The sequence below is a fragment of the Salmo salar genome, chromosome 07, assembly GCF_965601325.2.
Source record: "Salmo salar chromosome 07, fSalSal1, whole genome shotgun sequence".
Taxonomy (NCBI): Eukaryota; Metazoa; Chordata; class Actinopteri; order Salmoniformes; family Salmonidae; genus Salmo; species Salmo salar.
Window position 1 is genome coordinate 31,349,274 of NC_138297.1, and position 22,227 is coordinate 31,371,500.

The 22,227-nt window shown below is 41.9% G+C and overlaps 3 protein-coding genes across 4 annotated transcripts in view; 1 reads left to right on the forward strand and 2 right to left on the reverse strand.

Moving 5' to 3' along the window:
- Positions 1 to 6,703: 6,703 nt before the first annotated feature.
- On the reverse strand, positions 6,704 to 9,424 carry LOC145850335 (proline-, glutamic acid- and leucine-rich protein 1-like). Its single transcript, XM_082977551.1, has 3 exons — positions 9,224 to 9,424; positions 8,917 to 9,087; positions 6,704 to 7,069 (listed from the first exon to the last, which is right to left on the reverse strand). Exons 1-3 carry the CDS (start codon positions 9,365 to 9,367, stop codon positions 6,911 to 6,913), a joined length of 474 nt encoding a protein of 157 aa, XP_082833677.1. The 5' UTR covers positions 9,368 to 9,424; the 3' UTR covers positions 6,704 to 6,910.
- LOC106608932 (mediator of RNA polymerase II transcription subunit 11) lies at positions 9,424 to 13,883 on the forward strand. 2 transcript variants are annotated; one of them, XM_014207173.2, is made up of 3 exons: positions 9,424 to 9,723; positions 11,551 to 11,681; positions 13,440 to 13,883. In XM_014207173.2, exons 1-3 carry the CDS (start codon positions 9,654 to 9,656, stop codon positions 13,581 to 13,583), a joined length of 345 nt encoding a protein of 114 aa, XP_014062648.1. In that variant the 5' UTR covers positions 9,424 to 9,653; the 3' UTR covers positions 13,584 to 13,883. The 2 variants fall into 2 exon arrangements, with proteins under 2 accessions (XP_014062648.1, XP_045577807.1); XM_045721851.2 differs by having other exon boundaries at positions 9,643 to 9,766.
- Positions 13,807 to 22,227, reverse strand: part of LOC106608931 (arrestin red cell-like) — a 68,298-nt gene continuing 59,877 nt past the window's right edge. Inside the window, exons 12-15 of the mRNA XM_014207172.3 lie at positions 20,480 to 20,563; positions 18,727 to 18,803; positions 18,570 to 18,624; positions 13,807 to 18,464 (exon numbers count right to left, since the gene is read on the reverse strand). Coding sequence (XP_014062647.1) covers positions 18,371 to 18,464; positions 18,570 to 18,624; positions 18,727 to 18,803; positions 20,480 to 20,563 — 310 coding nt within the window. The 3' untranslated portion in view covers positions 13,807 to 18,370. The remainder of the gene's footprint in view (positions 18,465 to 18,569; positions 18,625 to 18,726; positions 18,804 to 20,479; positions 20,564 to 22,227) is intronic.

A 22,227-nucleotide genomic window follows, 5' to 3' on the forward strand; every position in this document is an offset into this window, starting at 1 on the left:
GCCGAGTCCGACAGCACAGTGGGTGGACGAGGATTTCGTACTGAAGAAAGCCGTATTGCATGCTCAAGAATGTGCTGGTTCTCATAGCACTGCTGCCACTTCAATGGCATTTGAGAACATGGTTGAAACATGAACACATTCCTAGTTCCATTCGAACAACTGCTTTGAGAAATAAGCTCATCAACTGCAGCAGACGTGATACCCTCTGTCATGGCATTGAAATGCCTGCTCAACAAAACTGCCAACACAGACCGTGGGGTTAAAACTTGCAAAAGTACTCTACAGGAGGCTGTGAACAAGCGGTTCGGTGGCATTCTCTCTGAGTCTCTTTACTGTGTCGCCATCATGCTCGGTTCTAGGTACCGCTACTTCGATGGAGACCAGAAACAGGGTTTACTTGAAATGTTACAGACACAGCTCGACAAGACGGAAACGGACAGTGACAGTGTGCACCGAGGATGAGACCGAGCTGAAACTAAACTGCTTGACATGTATGATGAAATCCTGGTTGAGACTGAACTAAATCTGGAGTATTTCTCCTGTCTTATCTGGTGTCCTGTGTGAATTTACAGTTGAAGTCAGAAGTTAACATACACTTAGGTTTGAGTCATTAAAACTTTTTTTTTCAACCACTCCACAAATTTCTTGTTAACAAACTATAGTTTTGGCAAGTCGGTAAGGACATCTACTTTGTGCATGACACGTAATTTTTCCAACAATTGTTTATTATTTCACTTATAATTCACTGTATCACAATTCCAGTGGGTCAGAAGTTTACATACAATAAGTTGACTGTGCCTTTAAACAGCTTGGAAAATTCCAGAAAATGTTGTCATAGATTTAGAAGCTTCTGATAGGCTAATTAACATCATTTGAGTCAATTGGAGGTGTACCTGTGGATGCATTTCAAGGCCTACCTTCACACTCAGTGGGAAAATCAAAAGAAATTATCCAAGACCTCAGAAAAAAAAATGTAGACCGCCACAAGTCTGGTTCATCCTTGGGAGCAATTTCCAAACGCCTGAATGTACCACGTTCATCTGTACAAACAATAGTACGCAAGTATAAACACCATAGGACCACGCAGCCATCATAACGCTCAGGAAGGAGACGCGTTCTGTCTCCTAGAGATGAACGTACTTTGGTGCGAAAAGTGCAAATCAATCCCAGAACAACAGCAAAGGACCTTGTGAAGATGCTGGAGGAAACGGGTACAAAAGTATCTATATCCACAGAAAGAGGAGTCCTATATCGACCTAACTTGAAAGGCCGCTCAGCAAGGAAGAAGCCACTGCTCCAAAACCGCCATTGAAAAAGCCAGACTACGGTTTGCAACTGCACATGGGGACAAAGATCGTACTTTTTGGAGAAATGTCCTCTGGTCTGATGAAACAAAAATAGAACTGTTTGGCCATAATGACCATTGTTATGTTTGGAGGAAAAAGGGGTAGGCTTGCAAGCCGACGAACACCATCCCAACCGTGAAGCATGGGGGTGGCAGCATCATGTTGTAGGGGTGCTTTGCTGCAGGAGGGACTGGTGCACTTCACAAAATAGATGGCATCATGAGGCAGGAAAATGATGTGGTATATTGAAGCAACATCTCAAGACATCAGTCAGAAAGTTAAAACTTGGTCGCAAATGGGTCTTCCAAATGGACAATGACCCCAAGCATACTTCCAAAGTTGTGGCAAAATGGCTTAAGGACAACAAAGTCAAAGTATTGGAGTGGACATCACAAAGCCCTGAACTCATTCCTATAGAAATGTGTGGGCAGAACTGAAATTCTCTCCCTCTCCCTTTCTCTCAGAGGACCTGAGCCCTAGGACCATGCCTCAAGACTACCTGGCCTGATGACTCCTTGCTGTCCACAGTCCACCTGGTCATGCTGCTGCTCCAGTTTCAACTGTTCTGCCTGTGGCTATGGAACCCTGACCTGTTCACCGGACACTGACCCGTTGCACCCTCTACAACCACTGTGATTATTATTACTGGATCGTTCTGGTGATCTATGAACATTTGAACATCTTGGCCATGTTCTGTTATAATCGCCACCCGGCACAGCCAGAAAAGGACTGGCCACTCCTCATAGCCTGGTTCCTCTCTAGGTTTCTTCCTTGGTTCCGGTCTTTCTAGGGAGTTTTTCCTAGCCAACGTGATTCTATACCTGCATTGCTTGCTGTTTGGGGTTTTTAGGCTGGGATTCTGTACAGCACTTTATAAATAAATTTGATTGATTGATCAAATGAACAAGGAAACAGCACAGCAAGTAAGTGAAAGAAATAGGTTTTGATTATGTTTTACTGGTAATGGGGACATATGTAAATGCCAACTAAATAACTTTTTGGTCAGTGTGTGTGTGTGTTTCAACTATTTAACTGTACTAGAATGCTTAAAAGGCAGCTACATTTTTATATATCTTTTTTTGGCAAGGAAAATATTGGCTCTCGTTATCGGAGCATCCCTAATCGGGGGTATGCCTAGCTCTTGTTGGCATGAGCAGCTGCGCTCTGTGCGCACACACAGTTATCTGGCTTGGAGATCAATGACTGTCACACACATTTACGTGCTTAGTTAGATAGGGTACTGAAGGAGAGGACGCCTCAATTCAGTCACAAAAGATAAGAGGTATTTTCGAATGGGGGAAATAAAATGATGAGTAAAAGACATCAGTGAATCGGCGGTTCGTTACGTTTGAAACGATTTTCCGACCGATTCATGCTACATTTGCATCGGTTTGGGCTCCCGTGGACCGGTGCACTCATATCTGAACTGGATTCCGATGCGTTTCGGTGAATCATTACCTCCCTAGCAGATAAGCATCATTCTGGTTGTAAAACCCTGAAGACAATTTTCATGTTTTTATCATTCATGAAAGCATCTGAGAGTAGGAGTGCTGATCTAGGATCAGGTCTCCCCTGACCATGTAATCTTATTCATTAAGATCTATAAGGCTATACTGAGCCTAGATCAGCTCTCATACTCTGAAACACTTTATGAAAGAAAAAGCATTCTCTACCTGATTCAGAGCCCTGGTAGAGTTTTGCCAGTATGGCATTGGCCGAGGCCAGCAGGCAGTGAAGCTGATTGGTCCATCCCTCGGCTCTGCACCCGCCGCCCCCTCTCTCCACCACTCCGCCCAAACGGGTCAGACGACCATAACACTCACATGCTACCTGGAGATGGAGAGATAGATGGAGGAGAAAAGTGAAGGAGTTGACAAACATGAGGTTATATAAATAAAGCATACAAATAGAGAGATTTAACATGGAAGAAAAGGTGACCCTTTTCAAGAAACGAGGTGTATGTCGCATGTCACTACTTAACAGGAAAGGCAAAAAAATACAGAACGTTGTTTTTGCAGAAATGCCTTCTGGAACATGTTAACTTTCATGCGCCTTAATAAGAAACTTGTATACCATCTGTAAATACGAATAAAACATTTAAAATTACGAGCCTAGTTGGTTTAGCCACGGAAAAATACAGGAACCTTTCCGCTGGCCATGATTGGCTGAGATAATGGTTCCGCTTGACCTGCTCGAGAGAGGAGATCGGATTGGTCTGCCATGTAGCATGCTTCTGTCTATAACATGCTGCTAGGTATGTGTGGATAATCCTGTCTACTGCAGCTTTTTTTTAAAGATATAATGAAGAACTGAAACATTTTCTGCTACTGCTCTCGACATTGAAGTTAATAACGCTACCGACAAAGCTCAGTAGTATGATGGACTACTTTCTGGAGGATGATCGTGCCATGTTGACTCTCTCTGACTCTGAAAAATTAACCAGACAATGAGGAAATCCTTGATTTCGGTAAAAATATTCTTCATTGAACCAGACATTGTAGTCTTCTGATGACAATGGTGGGGAAGAAACGGTGTCGTTGTCACGGAAGTTGACCATTCAGTGGAATGCCCGGTGGAAGCAGAGAGGATTAGATTACATCTTCAAACTAAGGGCATCCATGACAGAGAGAAAGAAGCATTCATCCATGTACAGTTGAAGTCGGAAGTTTACATACACCTTAGCCAAATACATAAAAATTCAGTTTTTTTTTAAAAACAGGCTTTTTCAGCTCTGCCCACACATTTTCTATAGGAATGAGGTCAGGGCTTTGTGATGGCCACTCCAATACCTTGACTTTGGTGTCCTTAAGCCATTTTGCCACAACTTTGGAAGTATGCTTGGGGTCATTGTCCATTTGGAAGACCCATTTGCGACCAAGCTTTAACTTCCTGACTGATGTCTTGATGTTGCTTTAATATATCCACATATTTTCCTCCCTCATGATGCCATCTATTTTGTGAAGTGCACCAGTCCCTCCTGCAGCAAATCAACCCCACAACATGATGCTGCCACCCCCGTGCTTCACGGTTGGGATGGTGTTCCTCGGCTTGCAAGCCTCCCCCTTTTTCCTCCAAACATAACGATGGTCATTATGGCCAAACAGTTATATTTTTGTTTCATCAGACCAGAGGACATTCCTCCAAAAAGTACGATCTTTGTCCCCATGTGCAGTTGCAAACCAGTCTGGCTTTTTAATGCCGGTTTTGGAGCAGTGGCTTCTTCCTTGCTGAGCGGCCTTTCAGGTTATGTCGATATAGGACTCTTAACTGTGGATATAGATACTTTTGTATCAGTTTCCTCCAGCATCTTCACAAGGTCCTTAGCTGTTGTTCTGGGATTGATTTGCACTTTTCGCACCAAAGTACATTCATCTCTAGGAGACAGAACGCATCTCCTTCCTGAGCGGTATGATGGCTGCGTGGTCCCATGGTGTTTATACTTGTGTACTATTGTTTGTACAGATGAACATGGTACCTTCAGGCATTTGGAAATTGCTCCCAAGGATGAACCAGACTTGTGGAGGTCTACAATTTTTTTTCTGAGGTCTTGGCCGATTTTTTTTATTTATTTCCCCATGATGTCAAGGCAAAGAGGCACTGAGTTTGAAGGTAGGCCTAGAAATACATCCACAGGTACACCTCCAATTGACTCAAATGATGTCAATTAGCCTATCAGAAGCTTCTAAAGCCATGACATCATTCTCTGGAATTTCCCAAGTTGTTTAAAGTGTATGTAAACTTCTGGCCCACTGAAATTGTGATACAGTAAATTATAAGTGAAATAATCTGTCTGTAAACAATTGTTGGAAAATTACTTGTCTGCACAAAGTAGATGTCCTAACCGACTTGCCAAAACTATAGTTTGTTAACAAGACATTTGTGAAGTGTGTGAAAAACAAGTTTTAATGACTCCAACCTAAGTGTATGTAAACTTCCAACTTCAACTGTACATGACAAACCAAAGACTCTACTATGCAAGTAACCATTTCACTGTACCGTTTACACCTTCTGGACTCTGTGCATGTGACAAATAAACGTAGATTTTATTTGATATAGTGTGCATTTACCAGAGACAGGTAATGTGAAGAACATGACCTGCACCAAAATCAGATTAGGATGTAGGCCAAGGACTAGATCAAGTGAATTTTTGCTACTACTTTTTGCTACTACTTTCACCACATTTAGTCTTGAAATCTTTGGTTGTTTACTACACTGTGAATCCTTAAAGAGTTGGGTGGGACTAAGGCTTAAGATGGTGTGAACAATGCTGAATGCATGTAGACAAAGAAGAGCTCTCCAGCAGGTGAACCAAAACATTCACGGGCCATTTCCTCAAAAGTGGGGTTACAAGTTTATCAACTTTCAAAGCAGAATTACTTTCCCATTGTTCCTCAACTGCAGTGTATGATTTACCATTTTCTAGATTGGAGTCTCTACTTTTATCCAATGTAAAAAAAACTAAATTTCACTACATAGGACCGAATCCAGGTGGTGCGTCACAAATAAACTGAAGACAAACCTCTTGTACTTTTGGGTTGGCACTGTCCATTTTGGATAAGAAATAGGCACCCAGTTTGTCCTGTTGAAGACAAATTGTCAGACAGAGATAAAAACAACATCAATAACAACAACACAGTGTCTCCCAAATATGATGTACTAAAAGAGTATCTTATTTGTAATGTAGTAAATGAGTGTGTTGTCACCTTCAGGGAGCCACAGGCTCGGGGATAGAAAGTCATACATGCAGTCATCCCCTCCATGGCAGCTAGGTGACACTAGAAAATAAAGGAAAGCCGCACACTCTAAGAGCTCAGATGCAAAAATGTAATAACCAACGTTTAGACAGCGAAGCTGTCTTCATCAGGGTATCATCAAACACTGCGAGATGAGTCATTTATATAGTGTCAAGAGACACACAGGTGTTTGTAATCATGGCCAAGTATGACCTAATATCATTGGTTAACTCAAATATTTTAAAAAATGGCATACAAACAATCTAACAAACAATTACAATGGCCATTCTTGTGATAATTGTGATTTTGCCATTGTAATTGTTTGTTAGATACATTTTAGACTACAAATGCTATGATCGTATGCTATCCATTTGTTTGTCTTTTTGTATGTTCTTTGTATGCCATTTTTTTAAATATTTGAGTTAACCAATGATATTAGGTCATACTTGGCCATGATTACAAACACCTGTGTGTCTCTTGACACTATATAAATGACTCATCTCGCAGTGTTTGATGATACCCTGATGAAGACAGCTTCGCTGTCGAAACGTTGGTTATAAAATTTTTGCATCTGAGCTCTTAAGAGTGTGCGGCTTTCCTTTATTTTCTAGTGTTCTACTCCGCTAGCCAGCACCTCGCCTTTAAAGGTGTGCGTTTCTTTTTTTCTAGCTAGGTGACACTAAACATACACACACCGTTACCGAATTCTGCTCTAGTATTCCTCAATAAAAAGTCCAACAGAGAATGAATCACTAGTGTTTCCTTTGCCACCTTTTAGTATCCTCCAGCTTCTATAGTTAACTACTACTGTATTCAAGCAATTCCCCAGCCCTAACTTACCTCAGACCTGAGGACTAGCAGGGATGTGAGGATCCCCAGGACAGAGTTGAGGCCCACCTCCCTGGCCAGCTCAGGTAACTGGGAGGAATACTGGAGCAGGTCCTGGAGGACACCCACCGCTAGCTGGACGGACGGGAGAGGATCCTGGGACTGGGGGAGAGAGGAAAAAAAGGGTTTGAATTAGCTTAAGTAGATTTTTTTTTAAATAAGCAATATCAAGAGATTTAACCCAGTTCTTTCTGATGTCCCCATCCACATTTGATTAAGCAAATTCATAAAATGTGTGCCTCTCTCTAGGTTATGCATTGTGCTGTACAGGTGTGTGTCTTCAAATCAAATCAAAGTTTATTTGTCACGTGCGCCAAATACAACAGGTGTAGACCTTACAGTGAAATGCTTACTTACAGGCTCTAACCAATAGTGCAAAAAAGGTATTAGGTGAACAATAGGTAAGTAAAGAAATAAAACAACAGTAAAAAGACAGGCTATATACAGTAGCGAGGCTATAAAAGTAGCGAGGCTACATACAGACACCGGTTAGTCAGGCTGATTGAGGTAGTATGTACATGTAGATATGGTTAAAGTGACTATGCATATATGATGAACAGAGTAGCAGTAGCATAAAAGAGGGGTTGGCGGGTGGTGGGACACAATGCAAATAGTCCGGGTAGCCATTTGATTACCTGTTCAGGAGTCTTATGGCTTGGGGGTAAAAACTGTTGTGAAGCCTTTTTGTCCTAGACTTGGCACTCCGGTACCGCTTGTCATGCGGTAGTAGAGAGAACAGTCTATGACTGGGGTGGTTGGGGTCTTTGACAATTTTTAGGGCCTACCTCTGACACCGCCTGGTGTAGAGGTCCTGGATGGCAGATGCCCTCTTCACGACTGTCTTGGTGTGTTTGGACCATTCTAGTTTGTTGTTGATTGAGGTTGTTATTCTGGCACCACCCGGCCAGGTCTCTGACCTCCTCCCTATAGGCTGTCTCGTCGTTGTCGGTGATCAGGCCTACCACTGTTGTGTCGTTTGCAAACTTAATGATGGTGTTGGAGTCATGCCTGGCCATGCAGTTGTGGGTGAACAGGGAGTACAGGAGGGGACTGAGCACGCACCCCTGGGGAACTCCAGTGTTGAGGATCAGCGAAGCACGTGTTGCTACCTACCCTACCACCTGGGGGCGGTCCGTCAGGAAGTCCAGGATCCAGTTGCAGAGGGAGGTGTTTAGTCCCAGGATCCTTAGCTTAGTGATGAGCTTCGAGGGTACTATGGTGTTGAACGCTGAGCTGTAGTCAATGAATAGCATTCTCACATAAGTGTTCCTTTTGTCCAGGTGCGAAAGGGCAGTGTGGAGTGTAATAGAGATTGCATCATCTGTGGATCTGTATGGGCGGTATGCAAATTGGAGTGGGTCTAGGGTTTCTGGGATAATGGTGTTGATGTGAGCCATTACCAGCCTTTCAAAGCACTTCATGGCTACGGACGTGAGTGCTACGGGTCTGTAGTCATTTAGGCAGGTTGCCTTTGTATTCTTGGGCACAGGGACTACGGTGGTCTGCTTGAAACATGTTGGTATTACATACTCAATCAAGGACATGTTGAAAATGTCAGTGAAGACACCTGCCAGTTGGTCAGCACATGCCCAGAGCACACGTCCTGGTAATCCGTCTGGCCCTGCAGTCTTGTGTATCTTGGATTTGTCTCAGTGAATGTTTTGGACAGATGTGTCTCCGGTGTGTGTGTGTGTGTGTGTGTGTGTGTGTGTGTGTGTGTGTGTGTGTGTGTGTGTGTGCTTATCGTGAAAGTCTACAACAGTGCTTGACTGAAATAGGTGCCGGTACAGTTATATTTAGGTGCAGGATATTTAGGTGCAATATTCTATAAGAGAAACAGGAGCTCAAACAGAAGAACATTTGTGGTGCTCCTCCTGAGCTCCTGCCAAAGTCAAGCACTGGTCTACAGGTGTCTTCATACAGTGTCTTAGCTTCATACTGTGTCTTACCTGTATGACCTGTTGTAGGGACCGTAGCCATGAGAGACAGTGTTGTTGGAACACATCACTAGAACTGTCTTTGACCAGCACTGAGAGAAGACACAGCCCCTCGAACTTGGTTTTGCTGTTGCCGAGTTTGGCGTTGCTGAGTCCCACGAGTCCACCGACAGCTCCAGTACTCTGAGGGATAAGAGCGAGAAGTGACATCAACCAGGCGATCAACACTGCTATACAAACTTTAGATGCAAAACGACATTATAGAAAGCAGACGGGATGCCATGCGTGGCCAACTCCAATTATAGCAAGCCAGTTTTACCTGTGTCGAGAACACGCCGTGCTCCCGGTAATTCGCTAAAAGTGCAGGTAAATATTCGGGCCGCTGCTCTTTCAGAACAGACACCAGACCCTCCGTTAGTCGCATATTGGAGGGGCCATGCATCCAAGCCGCTGTTAAAGCCATCGTCCCACTCAGCCACGCTAAAACGTCAAAATAATGCGACGGATGTAGTTATTCAACGAAGATGTTAACGTTATTATATGCGCCTTTACTCGGAAAGCTTTTTGTTTTGTTGATGTTCGCTTTCTGTAGTGTTTTTGGCATTAAGCAGGAGTTTGGCTACATTTTGGATTAATGCATTTAAGTAACAACCTATTTGCTACGATAGTGTACGATAGTGTGCAGTACGTAGCCGCTTCTGATAAGAATCGTCTATTTTAATTACTCCCAGTGTGTGAAATTGATCCTGATGGCGAATGACCGACTGCGAGCTTTGGAAGAGGTTGAGAATCAAATTGCAACGATTCTGCAGTGCGCAGGTTCGTCTACCCCTGGATGCAGCAACAAGAGTTCAAATACATTGTAATAACAAACGCCTACCAAGCTAGTTAGATATACAATGCATTCCCGAAAGTATTCAGACCCCTTGACTTTTTCCACATTTTGTTACTCAAAAAAACAGGTTTTTATAAATTTTAGCAAATTTATTCATCATAAAAAAACTGAAATACCACATTTACATAAGTATTCAGACCCTTTACCCAGTACTCTGTTGAAGCACCTTTGGAAACGATTAGAGCCTCGAGTCTTCTTGGGTATGACACAAGCTTGACTCCACTGTATTTGGGCAGTTTCTCCCATTCTCTGCAGATCCTCAAGCTCTGTCAGGTTGGATGGGGAGTGTCGCTGCACAGCTATTTTCAGGTCTCTCCAGAAACATTCGATCGGGTTCAAGTCCGGGCTCTGGCTGGGCCACTCAAGGACATTCAGAGACTAGTCCCGAATCCACTCCTCCATTGACTTGGCTGTGTGCTGAGGGTCATTGTCCTGTTGGAAGGTGAATCTGCACCCCAGTCTGAGGTTCTGAGAGCTCTGGGGCAGGTTTTCATCAAGGATCTCTCTGTACTTTGCTCCGTTCATCTTTCCCTCGATCCTGACTAGTCTCCCAGTCCCTGCCGCTGAAAAACATTGCCACAGCATGATGCTGCCTCCACCATGCTTCACTGTAGGGATGGTGCCAGGTTTCCTCCAGACGTGACGCTTGGCATTCAGGCCAAAGAGTTCAATCTTGGTTTCAACCCTTGCAGAGAATCTTGTTTCTCATGGTCTGAGAGTCCTTTAAGTGCCTTTTGGCAAACTCCAAGCGAGCTGTCATGTGCCTTTTACTGAGGAGTGGCTTCTGTCTGGCCACTCTACCATAACGGCCTAATTGGTGGAGTGCTGCAGAGATGATTGTCCATCTAGAACTATGTCAGAGTGATCATCAGGTTCTTGGCCACCTCCCTCACCAAGACCCTTCATCCCCCAATTACTCAGTTTGGCTTGGCGGCCAGCTCTAGGAAGTGTCTTGGTGGTTCCAAACTTCTTCCATTTAAGAATTATGGAGGCCACTGTGTTCTTGGGGACCTTCAATGCTGCATAATTGTTTTGGTACCCTTACCCAGATCTGTGCCTCGACACAATTCTGTCTCGGAACTCTACGGACAATTCCTTCAACCTCATGGCTTGGTTTTTGCTCTGACATGCACTGCCAACTGTGCCTTTCCAAATCATGTCCAATCAATTTAATTTACCACAGGTGGACTCCAATCAAGTTGTAAAAACATCAAGGATGATCAATGGAAACAGGATGCACCTGAGCTCAATTTCAAGTCTCATAGCAAAGGGTCTGAATACTTATGTAAATAAGGTATTTGTTTATTTTTAATATATTAGCAAAAATGGCTAAACTTGTTTTCGCCTTTGTCATTATGGGGGTATTGTGTGTAGATTGGTGAGAAATGTATTTAATCAATTTTAGAATAAGGCTGAACGTTACAAAATGTGGGAAAAGGGGAAGGTGTCTGAATACTTTTCGAATGCACTGTACATTAGCTCTGATTCAGGGCGTTAGTGCGGCTTGCTAGCGCTGGGCCAGAGATAACCCTGGACCAGAGCTAACAGTAGTACCTGTGTCGTTACATAGCTAGCTAACTGTACCTAGCCACACATTTATGGTAATAGAAAAGAGCTCTAGATGGAATGGGCATTCATTGTCGCTCTACTTTCTCAATGTCTGTAGTTGTTTAAGACAAGCCATGGCAGTTTCTGTAAATAAATACATAAACTGTCGGCCTAATTCTGTTTTCTGTGTTAATCTCCTCTAGGCAACGTTGTGTTGGAGCTGTCTAAAGACAAGCACAACGCCAGTTTCCTGGACAGACAGCTCAGCCAGTTTACTGGATCCGTCAATAGAGTGGAGACTGAGCTCAGCTCACAAATCAGATACCTCACACAGGTAACGCAGACAGACACAGTTGTACGTTTACTGGGGCCGTCAACAGGGTGGAGACTGAGCTCAGCTCACACAGGTTAGAGGGGGGACACAGACATGCACAGACAGTCAGCCCAGTCAATTCACTAGCTCTGTGTAGAGTAGACCGAGTTCAGGTCCCAGATCAGTACCTCACATAGGTAGGAGAAAGAACAGACACACACGCGCATGCCCTCACACAGTGTGCCATGCCGTGAATTGAAACGTATACAGAACCAGTCAAAAGTTTAGACACACCTACTCATTCCAGGGTTTTTCTTTATTTGAATATTTTCCACATTGTAGAATAATGGTGAAGACATCAAAACTATGAAATAACACATGGAATCATGTAGTAACCAAAAAAGGTGTTAAACAAATCTAAATATATTTTATACTTGAGATTCTTCAAACTAGCCACCCTTTGCCTTGATGACAGCTTTGCACACTCTTGGCATTCTCTCAACCAGCTTCATTAGTAGTCACCTGGAATGCATTTCAATTAACAGGTGTGCCTTGTTAAAAGTTAATTTGTGGAATTTCTTTCCTTCTTAATGCGTTTGAGCCAATCAGTTGTGTTGTGACAAGGTAGGGGTGGTATACAGAAGACAGCCCTATTTGGTCAAATACCAAAGTTCATATTGTGGCAAGAACAGCTCAAATAACCAAAGAGAAACAACTGTCCATCGTTATTTTAAGACATGGTCAGTCAATCCAGAACATTGAAAGTTTCTTCAAGTGCAGTCGCCAAAACCATGAAGCGCTGTAATGAGGACCACCCCTGGAATGGAAGACCCAGAGTTACCTCTGCTGCAGAGGATAAGATCATTAGAGTTACCAGCCTCAGATTGCAGCCCAAATAAATGCTTCAGAGTTCAAGTAACAGACACATCTCAACATGAACTGTTCATAGGAGACTGAGTGAATCAGGCCTTCATGGTCGAATTGCTGCAAAGAAACCACTACTAAAGGACACCAATGAGAAGAAGAGACTTACTTGGGCCAAGAAACACGAGCAATGGACATTAGACCAGTGGAAATCTGATGTCTATCTGAAATGTATTATTCTATAATGTAGAATATATTTTTTTAAATAAAGAAAAACCCTTGAATGAGTAGGTGTCCAAACTTTTGACTGGTACTGTATATGTAACTTGGTAGTGTAGATATAGCTCTCATGTATTTTTATTGTTCAGAAATGTGGTGGGTACTCTCTTCGTTCGCTGGACTTTATCCTGCTAACTGTTCCAAATGTCCGAACTGAATTTGGTAAAAGGTATTTTATGTACTCTGCACCATCGTCTTGGAACGCCTTACAAAATACTTTTAAACTGGAAGAACTTGTCCCGAATGGTATTTTTAAATCACTGATGAATGATCTTGAGACTGATTCCCTGACATGTCAATGTTTTTAATTTGCTGTTTTTGATTTTGTTATACTCTTATGAATTCTATGGTTTTTACTAGATTATTTGTAGTTTTTCCATGTTGTTTGTCTGTCATTTTTGTAATGACTTGGCGCTGCCTATCTTGGCCAGGACGCTCTTGAAAAAGAGATTTTAAATCTCAATGAGCCCTTCCTGGTTAAATAAATAAATACATGTAGTTTCCGTTTCTTTCTACATCAAAGTTATGCATGTTTCACATTCAACTAGTAGTGTAGCCTTGTGCCAGCCAGAACGGTCCACATTCACCTAACAATTCTCCCCCCACCACACTTCCTTCTCCCGCCGTCCCCTGTAGGTTGCCACAGGCCAGCCCCACGAAGGCTCCACGTACTCGGCCAGAAAAGACTGTCAAATGGCCTTGAACCGAGCAGAATACACCAGGGTCAAACTGGGAGAGCTGGGACGCACCTGCGAAGTCATGCTGGATCCACAACCCTGAGAGAATGCACATGGTCGGCACTCGGCAGAGCGCAGCAGGGGGATGTTTCCATCGCTTGCCGTCACCGTGGTGTTTTAGGACCACCTGCCGAAGAGAGGCGGGGACTGAAAAACGTATTTTTATATGATATCAGTCATGTATCTGGCAATGTTCTGTAATAAAGTTAGTGCTTCATTACATTGTCATGCATACACAGAACGTACACGCACTTACAAATAGACCATTTTGTATGTTAAGTTTTTTTTATTTGACATTTTCTAAAATGCAGTACAAAATAAAGAAGCGACATATATTCTCCAATGTAATTTTTTTTATAATCTTTTACATTTTTTTCATTGTCATTTTGTTCCATTTTATTGAGTAAAATAACATTGCTTATACAGCATCTTGGTTTCCTTGATAACAATATACTTTGTCTTAATTTAATTAATTCACAGATAAAGTATCAGGTAGCATTTAAGTATAGTTCTCTATGAATCTACAGTTTTGTAGTAGCTTAAAATTGTCCTTAAAATAAAATGTCTGACTCAATACACAAGCCTACAAATTGACATGATTGCGTGCGTTTCCGTGGATAGATACCTCAACTAAGATTGAAGGGAACAAAAATAAAATATTTGTTTTTAAAAAGGGGAAGTTAAGTATTTTACTGAGTATTTTAGATGGTTCCTCACCCTGAAAGTATTCATTGGGCCAGGAGAAACTGTAATCCATTGTTAAGTTGTAAAATACTGAACTTCTACTTTAATTTTTTCTACACTTCACTGGTTTATAGACATGAGGACAATCGCCATTCAGATTTACAAACAAAAAAAAAAGCTGGTAACACTTCTACCTGAAGTGGTTTATTATGAAGTCTTATGCCTTATTAAACATTCATAGCACATGTAACTGTATAATATAGTAACAAAACAAGAGGCCCCTGGCCTTAGCTGTGATATATTATCAATATAACGGCCCTACTGCTTAATTACACAGTTTAATAAACCTCTATAGCCTCTACGGTGCTGTGAATGTTCATAAGGCCTTATAACGCTTCGTAAGATGCCACTTAAAGTACAGAGTTACCAAAAAGCTCATTGTAACGTTTACATGGTCCCTAAGAGTTTCTGGAGGTTCTAAAAGTTCTATATCACAAATATCACAACATTTTCCATATTGTTGCAGTGCATTGTTAGAATACCATGCCATGCGTTGATCCATTCATAACATGAACAGAGTATGAGCTTCGTAACCTTCTTATGAACCTTTATAACCTTCATGTGAAACTTCATAACCAATGTGTTGTGACTGACATCTCACCCCTGGAAATATATTTACACAAAAGCAAAACATTAACTTGAATGCAGATTTCCGTTCTAGTAATTATATTTCTATAATTGTTACAACCTCAATCATCTGGGTGCGTTCAAATGTGTAAAAACCAACCAATGTACAAAATGTTTTGTTAACGTGACCAATAACTCTTGTTAACCATGGACAGTTGTTGAATTAGGCAACACATGTTAAGAAAAAAACAAACACATTCTTGTCATTGAACCAAAATGGCGACAGTTACAATCTAATCAATTTAAAACACACCTCTACCCTGATATTAAAATACATCTGATAAGAAGAGGTGGTCATTGTTGTTACATTGCATTTGCTGGCTTAGTAATTTGTAACTCTTGGCTTGCTGTACTTGAAGCTTTTTCTTCTGAAACTGTACATCAGGTGGATACTTTACCTTTTATGTTTTTACGTTATATAAATCTATAACCTGATCAAACACAGTGATTTCCAATCTGATAAGTGAGCCAAGTTGCAATCAATCAATCCTCCTTATCTGCCTTTGTTCTGCACCTACACGCCATTATAGACACACGTAATTGACCGCAATGTACTTCTCTGTACTATCCTATCAAGTGTCTACAATCTAGATACTACAGCAGTAGCCAATGGCTGAATCTCAAATCACCCCCTTCCCCTCGCCACTCCATTTGCGCATTCACGCTTTCCTCCCCCATTTGCACAAGTGTCCCAAAGCTGAGGGAGTGAAAATGATCAAGGGTGTAAGGGCTAATTAGACTCAGATAACAAGGTCGCAGGCTTCAGAGTGAAGTGCAATCCCAACATGTACTGCTGTATGTTTGGAGTTTGCGCAATTTCACACAAAAGAATGTAGAGGCGTGCCTAATTATATGTCACATGCATTTGTTTTTTTGTCTGATTTCAAGACTTGACACATGTAAAAGATGAAATACCTCCCAAGTTAAATGTTTAACTGAGGTTTATATCTTGTAAAACGCCAGAGGGGATTTGTTCACTTGAATTTCATGCTTGTTTTATTCATTCGAGTGTGTCCCAAAGTTGATGGGTTTATTGCTTATCCCATCGTCACCCTCTGGAAGTCACCCTCAGACTTTCGTCAGCAACACGTGACGACGGAGGGTCCTCAGAGCGAGTTGGTAGGGGCGAGGGGGTGGTTTGGGATTCACTGTATCTCTCCATATCCTGTTCCAGAGGGGCCCCTGGTTATACCGGTTTCCTATACAAAACATATCTATTGACCTTAACGTGGACTTGTGAAACCGACATTCAATTGATGTAGAATTTTTAAAGTTCAGTTTAAACAATTTTAACTGTGAAACCAGTTCAGAACTAAAACCAACATACTAAGAGGTCCTGGAGAACCTGGATTGGGGAGTCTGACTATCCTATAAAATGTGCTCTGATTGGACTGCAATGTTCTATAGTGAACTCTTATTGGCTGTTGAGTTGCATTTACAATAATAATATTTACAGCAGTTGAGAGAATACAGCAGGGAATTATCATAAGGTTAGATCATGTCACTTGTGACTTTTTGATAATGAAAAATAAAATGTCTTTAGAATAAAATTAAAATAATGGCAACATTTAAGTACACATATCTCTGCCGATTATTACAACAACAAAAATATTATTTTCCCGCCATTATTTCCCCTACCTCCCATCCCCCTTGCCTGGCTTTTCCCCCGTTTCCTCCCATCGCCCTTTCCACTCCTCCCAACATTGGTGATTCTGATGATTGAGGCCAATGTTGGATGCTGGTAAGTTTGAGAGATTGGTCAATGATAAATTTAGCAGATTTGAGGTAGAAGATGCACCTTAACCACAGATCTAGGATCAAATAACTCTACCATCAATCCTAACCTTTACCATTACACGGTCAGATTGTTTTAATCGGTGTATCGGTGATTAGGGGAAAACTTCAACCTGCATCAAGCTTTCTTTCCAGAATCTACAGTATATTCGAGAGACCTGCAAGAAGACTGCAGTACTGCTTATCACACACCAGGTGTGCCATTGAACACACATTTGTGACTTTCCCCAAAAAATCTCCTTGGCTGATTTTGAATCAGTTTTAGCCAGGTTGATCATAATGAATAACACTACATGGACGGGACCGGGGGCTGATCCTAGCTCAGTACAGTACATCCTAGACATGAGCCCTAATCTTATCGATTGTGAGGTTCAATCAAACTGCAACCAGGACATGCCATCTGACCTTTGTCAAATAATAAACTTTTGGCAAATCATAAATGTAAAAGAATAGTTATTTATCGTGTTCATGGCAATCATTGCATGTAGGATGTGTGTGTAGGTTTAGATGCCGTAAGTCTCCTATATAGTCCCTAACAGAAAAGGCCACACTGTCTGTACATACGATTCCCTGTATCGTCACGATGAGTGCGCCACACTCGCACCCTCAGTGTAAGTGCACTGCACTTAAAACACACTGTACTGTAAGTGCACTACACTCACACCCGTCCTCACTGTAAGTGCACTACACTTACACACTCCCTCCCTCAACTGTGACGATATGGAATCGTTCTGCACTTGCCATAATGGATAGAGTATTGGGTATTGAGTTACTACAAATTGGGTAGTGAGCGTGTGTTAAGGGTAAGTGAAAAGCTGTAATGATAACGTAGCATAATAACCCGTCATGTTGTGGTAAAATAAATAGGTGGGTAAACGCTGGTCACCATTCGCGGTGACTAAAGTAATGCTCCCTATACTTTCAATGCATTTTCCCACAAAAGGTGGGCGAGAAAAAAAATCTGCGTAAATGTCGTTTAGGTGCTTTTACCCTCCACTCCACCACTGATAATAACGTAATAACAGTGTAATAACAGGTTATAACCATGTAATAATGCAATTGCATAAACTATTAAACTCGTGTTCCCTCTAAGTAGTTGTGCAGCAATGTAGTCCCTGTACATTCAAGTTCCAGATTCCCCCAAAAATTCCCAGATTTTCCAGAAATCCCGGTTGGAAGATGCCGGAATCAGAAGGGAATAAGCAGGAAATCCGGAATCATCCAACCGGGATTTAAGGTAAACCTGGGGATTTTGAATACGTATATCTGACCGCTTCTTATAAAGTGGGACCTATAGAACATATAAGATCAACCCTGAATCAACGAATGGACCCAAAACGTATAGAATGATTTCCTGAAAACAGAGACAGTTGACTCGACACGCCCTTTAAATATCTCCATCTCTCTCATCATCTCTGTTTCTCAAACAAAAAGGAGTGACAAAACGAAGGAGATGAAATGAACAATGCCATCGCAAATGTAGGAGAAAAGAAGAGGGGAGAACAATTTGAATATGAAGAGAAAGGGGGGAGGCTTTTAAAAATATCTGAGTGCTCCTGCACCCCTTTTCTGGAGTTGGGCCTACTGTCTGGTGCTGAGACTAGACCAGTGACTCGCCTAGCTCCTCTCCCCAGGTTTGGGTGCCTGGTCCTGGGGGAGGGAGAATTAGCAGAAGTGGTCATCCTCATCATCCTTCATTCCTTTCAGTCGGAGACGGGCAAAGTCCTCGAACACAAAGTCATCATCCTGAGAGAAATTACTTGAGAGAGAGGGAGAGAGAAGGAATGGAGGAAGAGGAAGAGATTGAAATTGTGTTCAAACAAGGTTAAATTGAAATCTGAGAAACACTCTCTCGCTCTCTTACTTTGTCTCAAACTCTATAAGGTTAGTGTCCACTGGGGCATCAGTTTCTGGGACGGCTGTGGGAGAAAGTAATGACATTACAAAAGACGTAACGATCACTGCAAAACACTTCTATTTCTAAAACATATTTTCTCTCGATCACACACACTGGTCTGTACCTGATTGAGGTCTGGAAATGTGTTGGTCTGAGGGTTTGGGGTGCATCAGGACAAAAGGTAGCTCCACTGACACGTCGCTGTACAGAGGACATACACAGTAATGTTAAAGCAATAACAGCCCACTGGGCACACCAAGTCATTTCAACGTGGACAATTGCATGCGATCTTGAACAAGCACGCTTTATATTTTTTTTATTTTATTTGACCTTTGACAGTGGGTTAACTGCCTTGTTCAGGGGCAGAACGACAGATTTGTACCTTGTCAGCTCGGGGATTTGGTTACTAGTCCAACGCTCTAACCACTAGGCTACCCTGCCACCCCATATGATTGCATAAGAAGACATTTATAGTTACAGGTACTTCAAAATGTGTTACTCATTTTCAAGTTGAATGTTACATTAGCTTGTACGATAGGTTATTTACTGTATTACAAAAGTAATACTGAATTCTGTTTGGTTGACAACCCAACCAAATATCAACATTTAAAGGATATGCATCTGCTGTTTGGAAAGTTCCATCTGAGCCACTGGCTTAATCTCGTGAATCCAACATATCATTTGTTAACTTGTAGACAAGTTAATAGGCTATTTATTGTTCTTCAAAAGTGTAATTGAATTGTGTTTTGTTGTCAACACACTTAAAGGAGATTTAGGGCAATTCCACTAACAGAGACTACGGAAACTCAGATTTTTCACTTTAAAATGTATGTCAAACAAAATCCAATGATTGCAAAGTTAAACAAACCATACAACTCTATGCACCAGGATGACTTTTAACAATTTGTACTGAACATTTTACAAAAACAACCATTGTTTTGGTTGATGTGAATACTACAATTCAATTATACATTTGTAGACAAACTGGAATTCAAGCCAGACCTAGCCAGGTGCACAGATCCAAGCAGACTATCCAAGCAGTCCAAACTATCCAAGCAGAAGATAAAGGTCAATTCCAAGGTAGCAGAATGATACTGAGAATTTAAAATGTATGCCAAACAAAAAAACGTTGATTAAAGTTAAACAAACCATTCAACTCGATTCACAAGGACGACTTTTAACAATTTCCACTGACAATTTAGCAAAAACACATTTACTTGAAACAGCGCAGATGCAAAGTTAAAACGACCATTCGGAATGACTTCGACAGCAACACTGAATCTATTTACTTTATAAGTGGAGATCTCTCAACATTCATTCTCACGATAGGACATTGGTAATAGTCTATGACAAATATCATAGCTAAACAAGGCTGAGCTTGATTAAAACCCTGGATGGGAGGCTAAAGGATAGCTGTTGATATAGAAATTCTCCAGTAGGAAGTACTGCCTAGCCTATTGTTTGTTTTTCTGATAGTGGATATAACGTTGAAAATCTGTCGTTGTTTTAAAAGGTACAAATTCAACATATTTTATACACGGTTTGTTTATGTTGAAATTTCCTTACCATGATTACACAATCCTGTGGTTGAAATGTCACCCTCAAACAACAGTTATCGTTGACTACTTTTTTTCAATTCGAATGTATTTTCCACGTCGATTCAATGGCACAAATAGGTTGACAAATGAAATCGAAACAACGTTGATTCACCTAAATTTGTCCCCAGTCGGAGACCACTCAGATATCAGGCAGAGGTGAACTAATACTCATTAAAACGTTCCAGCTTAATCCAGGTGGAAATGTTTACTTAGAACCATTACGTGAATCTATGTAAGACAGACCATTAATACATGTGTATGAGCCAAGATGTAACATACCCTCCACGGGACACCACTAGTTTGACCTTGACTCTGTAAGACACCAGGATTCCCAGAACCTCCTTATTGGACATGTCTTTCACTCTGGAACACATCAAAACAGACACACGTCAATGAAACCCCCGACAGAACAGACAAGAGGAAAACTGCATGCATATACACCCCAGTTTATTAGGTACACCACCCCGTTCACGAAAATGGATCGTGTCTTGTTATATAAATCAAATCCAATTTTATTGGTCACATACACATGGCTAGCAGATGTTATTGCGAGTGTAGCGAAATGCTTGTGCTTCTAGTTCCGGCAGTGCAGCAATATCGAACAAGTAATCTAACAATTCCACAACAACTACCTAACACATACAAATCTAAGTAAAGGGATGGAATGAGAATATATACATATAAATATATGGATGAGCGATGACCGAGCGAAATAGGCAAGATGAAATAGATGGTATAAAATACAGTATATACATGAGGAAATGCAAGATATGTAAACATTATTAAAGTGACTAGTGATACATTTATTAAAGTGGCCAATGATTTCAAGTCTGTATATAGGCAGCAGCCTGTCTGTGTTAGTGATTGCTGTTTAACAGTCTGATGGCCTTGAGATAGAAGCTGTTTTTCAGTCTCTCGGTCCCAGCTTTGATGTACCTGTACTGACCTCACCTTCTTGATGGTAGTGGGGTGAACAAGCAGCTCGGGTGGTTGTTGTCCTTGATGATCTTTTTGGCCTTCCTGTGACACCGGGTACTGTAGGTGTCCTGGAGGGCAGGTAGTTTGCCTCCGGTGATGCGTTGTGCAGACCGCATCACCCTCTGGAGAGCCTTCCGGTTGTGGGTGGTGCAGTTGCGGTACCAGGCGATGATACAGCCCGACAGGATGCTCTCAATTGTGCATCTGTAAAAGCTTGTGAGGGTTTTAGGTGACAAGCCAAATTTCTTCAGCCTCCTGAGGTTTCCAAACTTTCCACCTTCTCCACTGCTGTCCCGTTGATGTGGATTGGGGGGTGCTCCCTTTGCTGTTTCTTGAAGTCCACAATCATCTCCTTTGTTTTGTTGACGTTGAGTGAATGGTTGTTTTCCTGACACCACACTCCAAGTGCCCTCACCTCCTCCCTGTATTTAGCACCATCCATCATTCCTTCAATTCTGACCGGTTTCCCAGTCACTGCTGATTAAAAACATCCCCACAGCATGATGCTGCCACCACCATGCTTCACTGTGGAGATAGTGTTCTCGGGGTGCTGAGAGGTGTTGGGTTTGTGCCAGACAGAGGTGTTGGGTTTGTGCGTTTTCCTTGATGGCCAAAAAGCTAAATTTTAGTCTCATCTGACCAGAGAACCTTCTTCCATATGTTTGGGGAGTCTCCCACAAGCCTTTTGGCGAACCCCAAACGTGTTTGCTTATTCTTTTCTTTAAGCAATGGCTTTTTTCTGGCCACTCTTCCGTGATGCCCAGCTCTGTGGAGTGGACGGCTTAAAGTGCTCCTATGGACAGATACTCCGATCTCTGCTGTGGAGCTTTGCAGCTCCTTCAGGGTTATCTTTGGTCTCTTTGTTGCCTCTCTGATTAATGCCCTCCTTGCCTGGTCTGTGAGTTTTGTTGGGCAGCCCTCTCTTGGCAGGTTTGTTGTGGTGCCAAATTCTTTCCATTTTTTAATAATGGATATAAAATGGTGCTCCGTGGGATGTTCAAAGTTTCTGATATTTTTTTATAACCCAACCCTGATCTGTACTTCTCCAC

Bases quoted from the DNA above. Each gene is read 5' to 3' on its own strand.
- LOC145850335 (XM_082977551.1), bottom strand. From the start codon at position 9,367: ATGGCTTTAACAGCGGCTTGGATGCATGGCCCCTCCAATATGCGACTA. The intron at 9,088-9,223 runs GTAAAACTGGCT...CTTATCCCTCAG, and splicing joins ACGGCGTGTTCTCGACACAG to AGTACTGGAGCTGTCGGTGG. The intron at 7,070-8,916 runs GTAAGACACAGT...TCTCTCCCCCAG, and splicing joins CCCTACAACAGGTCATACAG to TCCCAGGATCCTCTCCCGTC.
- LOC106608932 (XM_045721851.2), top strand. From the start codon at position 9,661: ATGACCGACTGCGAGCTTTGGAAGAGGTTGAGAATCAAATTGCAACGA. The intron at 9,767-11,550 runs GTAATAACAAAC...AATCTCCTCTAG, and splicing joins AACAAGAGTTCAAATACATT to GCAACGTTGTGTTGGAGCTG. The intron at 11,682-13,439 runs GTAACGCAGACA...CGTCCCCTGTAG, and splicing joins AAATCAGATACCTCACACAG to GTTGCCACAGGCCAGCCCCA.